Source organism: Carlito syrichta, unplaced genomic scaffold (assembly GCF_000164805.1).
Source record: "Carlito syrichta isolate Samal-C Ts95f unplaced genomic scaffold, Tarsius_syrichta-2.0.1 Scaffold305571, whole genome shotgun sequence".
Taxonomy (NCBI): domain Eukaryota; kingdom Metazoa; phylum Chordata; class Mammalia; order Primates; family Tarsiidae; genus Carlito; species Carlito syrichta.
Genome location: NW_007249667.1, coordinates 409,080 through 421,853, shown reverse-complemented (window position 1 = coordinate 421,853; position 12,774 = coordinate 409,080). Strand labels below are relative to the sequence as shown.

The 12,774-nt window shown below is 38.2% G+C and overlaps 1 protein-coding gene across 1 annotated transcript in view; it reads right to left on the bottom strand.

Annotated features, from left to right (window-relative positions):
* Positions 1-2,343: 2,343 nt before the first annotated feature.
* Positions 2,344-12,774, bottom strand: part of CTTNBP2 (cortactin binding protein 2) — a 168,846-nt gene continuing 158,415 nt past the window's right edge. Inside the window, exon 22 of the mRNA XM_021714285.1 lies at positions 2,344-3,499. Coding sequence (XP_021569960.1) covers positions 3,254-3,499 — 246 coding nt within the window. The 3' untranslated portion in view covers positions 2,344-3,253. The remainder of the gene's footprint in view (positions 3,500-12,774) is intronic.

Below are 12,774 nucleotides of genomic sequence, written 5' to 3'. Positions count from 1 at the left end.
ATTTTGGAGAAACTCACCTTTAAGTTAAAATAAAAGGAAATTGGAAATTGCTAGAGTGTTTTATAGTTATTAATTTCCAGTTAGACATTTATATCAATTAGTTGTTTCATTGGTTGTTTAAAATCTGATACTCAAAATGTAGCTGCCAGTATTTGCTTGCAAATTATTATAATTTTAAAAGATGTTGGAATGCCATACATCTTAAAAAATTTCTGCTCTATTTCCTTTCTTTCAGCATTGGACTTAGTTTGCCCTTGTTTTTCTAGTTTCTTAAGATATGACATTAGGTTATTTGGGACCTCTCTTCTTTTGTGAAGTATATTTATTGCTATTAAACTTCCCTCTTAGAACTGTACTGGCTGCATCCCATAACTTTTGGTATGTTACGTTTTTGTTTTTGTCTGTCACAGGATATTTTAAAATTTGCTTTTTAATTTCTTAATTGATCTATTTATTGTTCAGGAGCATGTGGCTTAATTTCAGTGTAATTCTAAATTTTCCAAAATTACTCTTGTTCTTAATTTCTAGTTTTGTACCATATCGGTCAGAAAAGATATCTGATGTTTTTCCCGTCTTCTTAAATTTAAGTCTTGTCATGTGGCTTAATAATGACCCAGTCTGAAGAATATTCCATGTATGCTTGAGAGGACTATCTATTTTCCTACTCTTGGATGAAATGTTCTGTACATATCAAAGTCCATTTGGTCTAAAGTGTAGTTTAATTCTAATATTTTCTTATTTTTTTTTCCTGGATGATCTGTCCATTATTGAAAGTGAGATATTGAATATTATTATTGTATTACTGTCTATCTCTCCCTCCAGATCTATTAATATTTGCATTATATGGAATGTCACAAAAAGTTCTAACATATTGATTCATTGCTTATTTTTATGAATGAGTGGGGCAACTAGGAACACGTTATCTCATTTAACGTTCATGGACAACCTATAGTGTTGTTGTGATTCTTATTTTGTTACTGAGAAAGCTTAGAGATTAAATAACTTGTCTCATGTCACACTGCTAATAAATGACAGTGCTTAATTCGTCCCCCAGGCTGTTTACCACCAAAGACTGCAGGACTCCCAATGCAGCTCCAGTACCACCATCAGGTTCCATTATATGCTATTGACATACAAAGATTTTAGCCATGACCCTACAGTGTTATTATACTTTATATCACATGATGGAAACAAACCCTTCACAAACAGTTCTTTTTTGACTGTGATGACTCTGACATTTTCTATTCCATTCCTTAAAAATGCATATTGTGACTCATTAAATTGATATAATAACCCATTAGTAGGCCTCTACTTGTGTTTTGAAAGCTTCTACTCTAAATGTTCTCTTTAGACATCTTGCAGTCTGCTATCCAATTATTAAAAATGCACATGTTGAATGTTACTGATGAAGCTGCATGCATCAGTTACTACAGTCATCTTAATAATGTATTCTCAATTTGGTGTGTTTCTCACCCTGGTCCTTGACTGCACTAATGGGGTCTTTGTCTTCAGAAAAGCTGCTAAATTAAAATGCAATGCCGTTAGCACTAACAAATCAAATTGGTAAAATCTGGGTGTGTGTAAGCAGTAGAAAAACACACTAGTGCCACTTGAATCTGGGTATGTTGGTCTATGATTCTGAGAGCATTCAGTTTTATTCCCAAGATTAGTGTCTTTTTGTGAAAACACTCCAGTGTCAACTAATACCAGGGCAACCAGAATCGGAGTCTGGCTTAAAAGAGTTATTGTGTCCAAGCCTATTTCCCATAGCTCTTCTCTCCTATGTATCTTCCACCCTTGATCTAGTCCTCCCATCTCACTGTACAGCCCTAGGAACCTTGCAGAGATGAAACAGATATGAAGCCCAGGAAGAATGCTGATATGAGTTGGAGTCCAGCTCTTCCTCCACGATAAGGTCTTCCTCTACCATACCCTAGGTGACATAGTCTTTACTACACATTGTTTTAAAGATATCTGCAGACATTTTTGTAGAGTTTAACACAATATCAATGCAGGTATGTATACTTCAGTGTAAACAACCATTCTGGCCAAAAAAAAGAGCTTTCAATAGTTTTAGACAATTAAAAGATTCTTGGTATAAAATCATACTTTTTGGTATTTATGTAAAAAACGGAAGGTATTCAGTGAGCACCTGATTGCCAGTGCTCCACTGAAGTATTTAAATCAGGTATCTAATACTTTGAAATAAGGGTAAGTCATTCTGTGAACAGTTAGTGAAATACTGACACAAAGGACAAGTTTGAGCATTGCTAAGGTAAACTCAAATTATTTGTTGCACAGATACACTATAAAGAGCAATGGATAAAAAATACAGCAGAATAATTTCACTAAATCAGTATTTTATTTGGTGTCAAAGCATCTTAACTGTGAGTTGTATAAGTAATTTCATCAATAATTTTAGAAGAAACATTTCTAGAAAATAATGTTATCAATTTTATTTGCAGTTGTACTACTAGAAATAATATTGAAGAGGGAGTTAGCTCTGAATTAATTTATTGAAGCATTTATGCAGGTTTTTTTAAAATATTCACTTAGGTACAAAACTTTTGTAAGAAAGATAACACTTTTATTGCATTATAATTTCATATTTTACAGGAGTCATAATGCAAACTCATAAGCATAAATATATACATGATGCAACCAAATGGCAATGTAACCACTAAAAGATTTAAAACATAAAACTAGAATTTAACAGGCAAAATACTTAATATGGCTTTTAATGGAAAATAACTGTTTAGAAATGATTTGTTATTGCCCTATTCTAGTCATTCCCCATCAAGTAAACATAAAATTATGATCTTCATTTAAAATGGTATATGTTATCTAAGCCAATGTTGTACACATTTTGTAACATGTGATATGCAATATGGTTTGTGGACTTCCTTAAATATACATACATATGTACATATATATAGATATACAGTACACAGACGATTGTTTTTAATACCCCTGAACATCTTGATTAAAACTATTTCAATTTATCTATTACAAAACTACTTGAAAAGTTGGCATAACTTCTTGGTATTGAAGTTCAACACTACAGATTAAAAAAAAAAAAAAAGCAAAAAAATGTTGGTTATAAATACATTCTTTACAAAAAATTGAATAGTGGTCCCGCACTCATAATTTATATTACAGTGAAAACATTTTATTTAAAGGTATTTATATCTTGTTGTCCTTGGTTTCTGTATGAAATATACAGAAGTTAATAGTGAGAATATTGTAGGCAGGCCTATTTATTAGGTTTTTCTACTTGTTCATTTTTGTGTAAGTTCCAATTCTCTTCTTTTGAGTTGTTGTTTATTTCTATTTGCCTTGTATTACTGCTGCTGCTGCTTCTTTTGGTGTTCTGGGAACACTGGGAGACTTTACTTCTAGGAACAGGAAGAAAAGATTTAACTCTTGAAACCCCCGACTCAGTCTTTGATTTACTGTTGCTGCATTCCGTAGTTTGATGGCTGCTGAGAGGACTGACCTCCTGTCAGAGAAGAGAAACCAAAAAAGTTTATCACATTTGCCATTGTTATCAATTTCTATTATCAGCCCTCTTCCTCCTCTGTCGCTAAGGAAACACAGGAGTTTCTTGCAACACAGATTCTCATGAAAAAATCAAACAAAAGAAAATGGAGAAGCTGAATGATTATTTTCCTATAGACCTACGGCTGGCTTGACTTTCATGAAGTCCTGCTGTTAACAAAATTCCTAAATACTGGAGTTGATGAGTTAAGTGCTAAAGAGCCTGGGATTTCCTCATCAATAGAAAGTTCATGAATTCCTAGGCATGAGGAAGCCCTGCTGTTACAAAATTCCTAAATACTGGAGTTGGTGAGTTAAGTGCTAAAGAGCCTGGGATTTCCTCATTAATAGAAAGTTCATGAATTCCTAGGCATGAGGAAATCACAGATTGGACTAGTCTGTAGAAAATAAATTATGTTTCTTGGGTAATAAGTCACCTAACTTCTACTTTCTATTTACAGATTTTTTTTTAAAATGACAAAGTGAACTATTACTCAATGACCAACAAATACTTTTTGGGCATTAACTACAAGACAGGCATTGCTCTGGTTGCTTGGCATACTGCAGAGAACATAAGAGAAACAGTTTCACCCTAGTGGATCTTACATTCTAGTGACTTCTACCAGTTCTATATGATTGATTAGGTGGCTGAACCCCTTCCATACTTAAAAACTGCATGTTCTCATTTCTCTAGAGTTTCAGAACTTTATGATCACCTGGTCAGTGTCTCTCACTTTCTCATTTTGACTACGAGGAATCTGAGAGCTAGATAGATCAAATGATTTGCCCAGAGTGGTGAAGCTAGGACAAGACCTCAGGTCTCCCAAGGTTCATTCAAGGTATTTTCCCTGTATTGCATTAAATTCTGCGAAGTAACAAACATGATATGAGGCCTATTAAGTAGGCTGTTGCTCTGAATGCCTCTGAAGGAGTTGGTTGACATTGATTACTTTCCCTCTCTGAAAGTAAGACACCAAACAGCAATGTAACCATTAAAAATTTAAAATGTCAGGAGATCCAAGATGGCCACCTGAGAGTAGCCAACCAGCACCTTTCTCACAAAACAGAATAAGGAAGACAGTCCCAGCCACTGGTAACCCTAAGCAGCTTCAGTAGGCTTAGATGGAGAATGCAACCTATATTCTGCATAGGACTCTTGGAACACATGGGGATCAAGGAAGAGAGAGAATGGGTAGCCAGCTTTGGAGCTGGGAGGCCCCAGCCTCACCACCAGGCTCGCATAGGATTTGCAGTCCTCCTTTGTATGTGAGAGGGGGTGAATGCTCCCGACACAGTCTACAACAGTTCCCCTCCCCCCAGCTGCTTGAGGGTCTTCAGTCCCACACAGGAGGAGGCCTGGTTAGGGCACAAGACATGCCGCCAGAGCCCATGTGGAGCTGGGAACCCACCAGAGCCTGAAATGCCTACCAGTCAACCTCTGAGAGTGTGTTCCCCACCAGTAGTGCTTGGTTGCAAAGTTCACCTGCTGGGTGAACTTACTTAGTATTTACCGCCAGTGTCTGGCAGCCAGTCCCCAGACCAGGAAGGACCATGTGTCAGTCTCACTTGCTCTTTTTAAAAAAATTTATTTATTTATTATAAAGATGTAGGGTACAATTCAGGGTTAGGTATACAGACAATGATCACGCAGGTACCCTTGTTGATGAGGTATGCCCCTCCCTCCCCTAGCAGTTTTCTCCAACTGCCAGTCCCACCCCCGCTTCCCTGACAGTTTTCCACTACTGCCAACTGCTTTCTTTACTGCATTATAATTGTTCAAGGTCACCTTATGAATGAGAACATATGGGACTCAGTTCTTTATTTTCGTGATAAATCACTGAGTATGACATGGAACCAACAGTGTTGCCCACTGAAGCTGGACTAGATTTAAAAAAATGTGGTACATATACACAATGGAATATTATGCAGCTGTAAAGAAAGACAAATATATGGACTTTGCAGCAAATTGGATGGATTTGGAGTCACTTGCTCTTAAGGTTCCACCGTGGCAGGGACTTGCTGCTTTTGTTTTGAATGTGGCCTTTGACCGGGGAGAGAGAGTCATAAAAGGCACTGGCAACTGTGTTTCTAGGGAGGAGTGCTTCTGGGCTGTGGAAGGCATTGCCTCTCCTGCAGTGCCACCTAAGTGGCTAAGGGGCCCATCCTCCCTTATCCCCTGTAACAGAGGAGTTGAACAACAGTATGGTCAGCCTGGCTACTGGAAAACTTTGCAATGGAAAGTCTCTTTGAGTCCTGAGCTGCTGAATGACCAGGGGGGCCCATCCCTCTAATCCTCACAAAGAGCTTGCAACTGGGGTGGGAAAGCAGTCTGCGCAGTCTGTCCATGGGAAAGCTTTGCAGAAGAAAGTCACTTGGAGTTCTGAGTACCACCTAGAAAGAGTGGCAGTACTGGAGTAGTTGCCCCCTCTCTTTCCTGCTGTGTGAGCTATTTTGAATGGTAGAAAAAGCCCTAGGGGAACTAGACTATATCTAAATACAAAACATCAAAACTAAATGATAATAATAAAAAGAGAAGAGTTGAGGAGGAACCAGTGAAAAAACACCAGCAATCCTCAAAGCCTTAAGGAGGCGTCACCTACAAAAGTACCTCCCAGTCCTCAAACAATGGAATCCATCCAGAATGACCCATCCTTGATGACAGACACATAACTCAGACAATGGATGGCAAAAATGGCTAAGAAAGACAATGAGAGGTCGGAAGCAAAGGTCACCCAGGCAACAAAAGCAGTGCAGGACATAAAAGCTGGACTGACCATTATAAGAGAGGTCTAGTCTGAAATCTTGGACATGAATTCCTTCCTGGAATTTCAAAGCACAATGACAGGCCTAGGTAGCAGAATTGACCAGGCAGAGGAAAGAATCTCAGAGCGTGAAGATCAAAAACACTGAACTAACCCAGTCTGGCAAAAACAAGGCAAGAAGGAAAAGTGAGCAAAGCCGTTGAGAGTTGTGGGATTATGTAAGGAGACCAAATCTATAATTTATTGGCATCCCCCAAACAGAAGGGGATACTGAGAACATTCAGGAACAAACCTTCCAAGAGATCATCCAAGAAAATGTTCTCTGTTTCACTAGAGAGGCAATCACCCAAATGTAAAAGATTCAGAGAACCCCACCAGGTATTACATAAGAAGACCATCACCAAGACACCCAGTAACCCATATCCCAAAGGCAAGCTTGAAAGAAAAAATCCTAAAGACAGCTAGAGAGAAGGGAGAGACCACCTACTGGGGAAGACTCATCAGAATGGCAGCAGACTTCTCAGCAGAAACCCTATAAGCCAGAAGGGACGGGAGTTCCATGGTAATGTTCTTAAAGATGAGCAATTCCAGCCAAGAATTTCCTATTTTTCCAAGTGAAGCTTCATCAGTGATGTAGAATTAAAATCTTTCCCAGACATTCAATCCCTAATAGAATACACCACCTCCACACAAGTCCTTCAGGAGATGCTTAAGAAAGTTTTGAGCACAGAAATGAAAGAATGGTTCCATCACAAAAGCATAGGCAAGCACAAAGTTAACATCATACAGATCAACCACAAAAGCTAAAAATAAATAAAAAATAAATAAGATTGTTTTGCTTTTTTTTTTTTTTAAAAAGAGCACTACGAGGGATAAACTCTCACATATCAATAATAATTTTGAAAGTAAATGGACCAAATGTGCCATTAAAAAGGCACAGAATAGCAAACTGGATAAAGAAAATGATTCAACATTCTGCTGCCTCCAGGGAACTCATCTCACTGCAAAGGACACCCAAAGCCTCAAAGTAAGAGGCTGGAGAAAGATCTTCTAGGCAAATGAACAACAAAAAAGAACAGAAGTAGCTATTCTTATATCAGACAAAACAGACTTCAAACCAAAAAAAAGTTAAAAGGACACTACATAATGATAAAGGGCTCAATCCACCAGCAAGAAATATCCATCTTAAATATAGGAAGGGGGACCCCCCCAATGGAATTATCTTTTGGAGGGTAGGTCTCTCAAGGCACAGGCTTCCCCCACAAGGTAAATATTCTAGGAACCCACAGGCATCAGTGTACCAGCTAGAATTGCTGTGAGATGCTGTGTTCTGCTTCAGTGAAATATTTTTTGAAGATTCTTTCAACACATTTGCTCACTTCATGATGAGTAATTTACAAGAGCACCTGCTCATACCACACTGAGTGTTCAGCACTTTTGGACCCCAAGTGGCATGACTCCTATGCCCCACCCTCCTTATTTATCTGATCTCACTCCAAGTAACATTTTTTTGTTTCCTTGGATAAAAAAAAGTCCTCAAAGGGAAACATTTTGCTGATGTAGAAGAGGTGAAACAAACAAGAGAAGCACTAAAAGGCATCAAAATGGTCAAGTTCAAAAACTGTATTGAGCAGTAGAAACAGTGTCTTGATCAGTGTATTGCATCAAATAGAGAGTACTCTGAAGATGACTGAAGTTTAAACACATATGAATAAGTATGCAATTTTTTATAAATAAATTCTGCTTTTTTGGGTCCCCCCCTCAAATATGTACCTAACACAGGAGCATCAGGATTTATAATTGCTACCTAATTAAAACAATTGCTACATAAACTAAGAGCAGTCATAGACATCTACACAATCATAGTCACAGACTAATACCCTGTTAACAGCTCTAGACAAATTATCGAGGGAAAAAACCAATAAGGAGATCTGGAACTTTAACTTGACACTCAATTAATTGAACCTAATAGATATCTACAGAACACTCCACCCAACACCACAGAATATACAGACTACTCATCAGTACATGGAATGTACTCCAAGACTGATCACAGTCTCAGGCATAAATCAAGCATGACAAATTTCAAAAGTTTGAAATAATACTAAACCTCTTCTCAGATCACAGTGAAATAAAGATAAATACCATCACCAACAAGAATCCCCCCAAATACAAAAATACATGGAAACTAAACAACATGCTTCTGAGTAACTTTTAGGTCTACACAGAAATCAATATAGAAATAAAACAATTCCTGGAAACAAATGAAAACAAAGACAACATATCAAAACTTCTAGGATACCATGAAATTGGTGTTGAGCAAGAAGTTTATAATACTGCATGCACATATCAAGAAAATAGAGGATTCATAAGTACACAGCCTAACAAGACACCTAAGGGAACTGGAAGGCAAGAACAATTTAATCCTAAACACAATAGAAAAATCCAGATTACAAAGATAAAGTCACAATTTCAAGAAACAGAAGATAAAATATTGTGGAAAGAATCAAAAAGGCAAAAAACTGGTTCTTTGAAAGAATAAATAAGATTGACAGACCTCTGGCCAGATTACTGAAAGAAAAAAAAAAGAGAAAGGAAGTCCAGATAAACACAATAAGAAATGAAAAAGGTGACGTCACCACTGACCCTGAAGAAATTAAAAGATTATCAGAGATTACTATGAATATCTATATGCAAATAAGCTAGAAAATCTAGAGGAAATGGAGGAATTCCTGGCATCATACAACCTCCCAAGGTTGAAACAGGAAGACATTAAAACCCTAGACAGACCAATAACAATCCAGGAAACTGAATCAGTTATAAGAAACCTCCCTGCCAAAAACAAAACAAAACAAACAAAAAAACCCAACCCTGAGCCAAATGGTTTTTCAGCTGAATTCTATAGGACATACAAGGAAGAGCTGATATCAAAATTATTGAAAGTATTCCAGGCAATTGAGAAGGAAGAAATTCCTCCTACTCATTCTATGAAGGTAATATCATCCTGATACCTAAAACTGGCAAAGTCTCAACGAGGAAAAAGAATTATAGTTCAATTTCCCTGATGAACACAGATGCAAAAATTCTCAACAAGATTCTTGCAAATCATATCTAACAACATATTTCAAGGATCATCCATCATGACCAGGCAGGCTTCATTCCTGGGATGCAGGACTGGTTCAACATTCACAAGTCTATATACATAATTAAGTACATTAACAGATGTAAAATCAAGAATCACATGATTATATCACATGCAGAAAAAAAACATTCAACAAAATCCAGCATCCCTTCTTGATAAAAACACTCAAATACTTAGGCATCAAAGGAACATTCCTCAAAACAATGACAAAACAAGAGGCATCTATCACAAACCTGCAGACCACATGATGCTTAATGGGCCGAAGCTGGAAACATTCCCCCTAAGAACTGGAACAAGACAAGGATGCCCACTCTCACCCCTCATATTCAACATAGTACTGGAAGTCCCGGTCAGAGTAATCAGGCAGAAGAAAATCAGGAGTATTCAAACAGGAAAAGAAGAACTTAAATTACCCCTCTTTGTGGATAGTGTGATTCTCTACCTAGAAAACCCTAGAGAGTCTGTCAAAAACCTCTTCACACTAATAAATGACTTTGGTAAAGTCTTGGAATACAATATCAATACGCAGAAGATATTTCCATTTCTATATACCGGTAGCAGGCAGGCTGAGAACCAAATAAAAAACACAATTCCATTCATAACAGCCACACAAAAGAGAAATACCTTGGCATCTACCTAACTAAAGAAGTGAAAGACTTTTACAAGGAGAACTACAAAACTCTCAAAAATATCAAAGATGATACAAACAAATAGATTAGAAGGATCAATATTGTTAAGATATCCATCCTATCCAAGGCAATCTACAAATTCAATGCAATCCCTATCAAATTACCAATATTATTTTTCACAGACTTAGAAAAGACAATGCAGAAATTCATATGGAAGCAAAAAAGAGCATGAATAGCTAAAGCAATACTCAACAGGAAGAACAAAGCTGGAGCCATCACACTTCCATACTTTAAACTTTATTACAACCTTGATCTCAACATTTATTACAAGGTTACAGTAACCAAGACGGCATGGTATTGGGACAGAAATAGGCACAGAGACCAATGGAACAGGACAGAGAATCTGAAAAAAACACAGTTCCTCAACCAACTCATCTCAAACAAAGCCATCAATAACAAACATTGAGGGTAATGAAACCATCTTTAGCAAATGATGCTGGGAAAACTGGCTAGCCACATGCAGAAAGTGAAACTGGACCCCTACCTATCAACAGATATAAAAATTAACTTGAAATGGATCAAGAACTTAAATGTAAAACCTCAAACTATAAGAATGTTAGAAGAAAACATAGGGAACACCCTCCTGGACATTGGAATAGGCAATGAATTCATAGCCAAGACTTCAAAAGCAATTGCAACAAAAGCTGATAGACAGGTTGGACCTTAGTAAACTGAAAAGTCCTTGCACAGTAAAAGAAACCATCAAGAGTGTAAAGTGACAACCCATGGGATGGGAAAAAATATTTGCAAACTATGCATCTGACAAAGGCTTCATATCCAGGATCTACCAGGAAGTCAAACACATTGAAAGGAAAAAACAACGCTGTTAAAAAGTGGGCAAAGGACATGAACAGATACTTTTCAAAGGATGACACAAAAGCAGTCAACAAACATATGAGAAGATTCACAGACCAGAAAAATGTACATCAAAACTACAATGAGATACCACCTAACACCGGTAAGGATGGGTATCATTAATAAGAACAAAAAACAACAGGTGCTGGCATGGCTGCTGGGGAAAAGGGGACGCTTCTACACTCTTGGTGTAAACTAGTTCAACCGCTGTGGAAAGCAGTGTGGTGAGTTCTCAACTAAAACTTGAGCTTCCAGAAATCTCTCTCCTGGGAATATACCCAGAAGAACATAAATTGCTCTACAAAAAAGACTCCTGTACACACATGTTTATTGCAGCACTATTCACAATAGCAAAAATATGGAACCAACCCAGATGCCCATCAAAAGTGGACTGGATAAAGAAAATGTGATACATATACACAATGGAATATTATGCAGTCATACAGAAGAACACAATCATGGCCTTTGCAGCATCTTTGGATGCAGATGGGGACCATCCTACTAAGTGAGCCATCACAGGAACAGAACTAAATACCATATGTTCTTACTCATAAGCAGGCCCTAATCACTGGTTACACTAGTAAAAGGGAGGCATTGGCAGATGCTGTACACCGCTAGGGGAGGGAGGGAGGAGGAAGAGGGTGCGTGGCAACATACTGGGCCCCTGGCCCACTATCAGGAGGAGAGAGGGCCAGCTAGAAGCCCACACTTCACCTGCATGCAACCTACTTGCATTGTAAACCCCCCTTTGCACCCCACAATTCTGAAGTTAAAAAAAAATTTTAAATGTAAAGCTAAAATTTAACAGACAAAATACTTAGTATGGCTTGGACAGAGAGTAAGTCTGGCTTCAGCTGGAAGTTGCATTCTCCTGTGTATTTTTTATTTCATTATTTATTTATTTATTTATTTTCAAGCAGGATCTACTGAGGGGACAGAAAAGTTCCCACAGTGGGAGGGGACCCGAACTGAATTGGCTGCATTCCCTCAATCCCACCCATTTCTAAAGCTTTACCTCTTGGCCCATTACTGGTTAATGCTATGCTCCCTGTTAATTGAGCAGGAGACCTCAGTTATCTTTAAGAACTGCATGCTCCCCCCTAGGCCAGGCGTGGTGGCTTGTGCCTATAATCCCAGCACTTTGGGAGGCCAAGGTGAGAGGATTGCCTGAACCCACAGGTTTGAGACCAGCCTGGGCAACTTGGTGAGGCCTCATCTCTATGATAAATCAAAAAAATTAGCTGGGTGTGGTAGTGTGTGTATGTAGTTCCAGTTATGTGGAAGGCTGAAGTGGAAGGATCCCCTGAGTCCAGCAGATCGAAGCTGCAGTGGCTGCGAGTGTCCACTGCACTCCAGCCTGGGTGACAGAGTGAGACTCTGACTCAAAAAAAAAAAAAAAAGAACTGCTCTGCTCAACCTAATGTTGTCTGCAAAATGGAATTACAGCTGTGTTGGTGAAAATGGAAAGGAAGGGGGATAATGTAAGTCCTCATTAACTGCAGAACAAGTCCCAAACTCCCAAGCATGTCAGCAAAGGAATTCTTAAGTTTGGTTCTGATCTCTTTGAAATCACATTTTTATTAATTATTATTAGGACTTTATAGCTGGAAATGAAGGGAAAAATGTGATTTCAAAGAGATCAATAATAATAATAATAATAATTATTATTTTTTAGTTGGAGTCTCACTCTGTCACCGAGATTGGAGTGCAGTGGTCGCTCCCGGCCACTGCAGCCTCGACCTGCTGGGCTCCGGCAATCCTTCCGCCTCAGCCTTACAAGTAGCCGGAA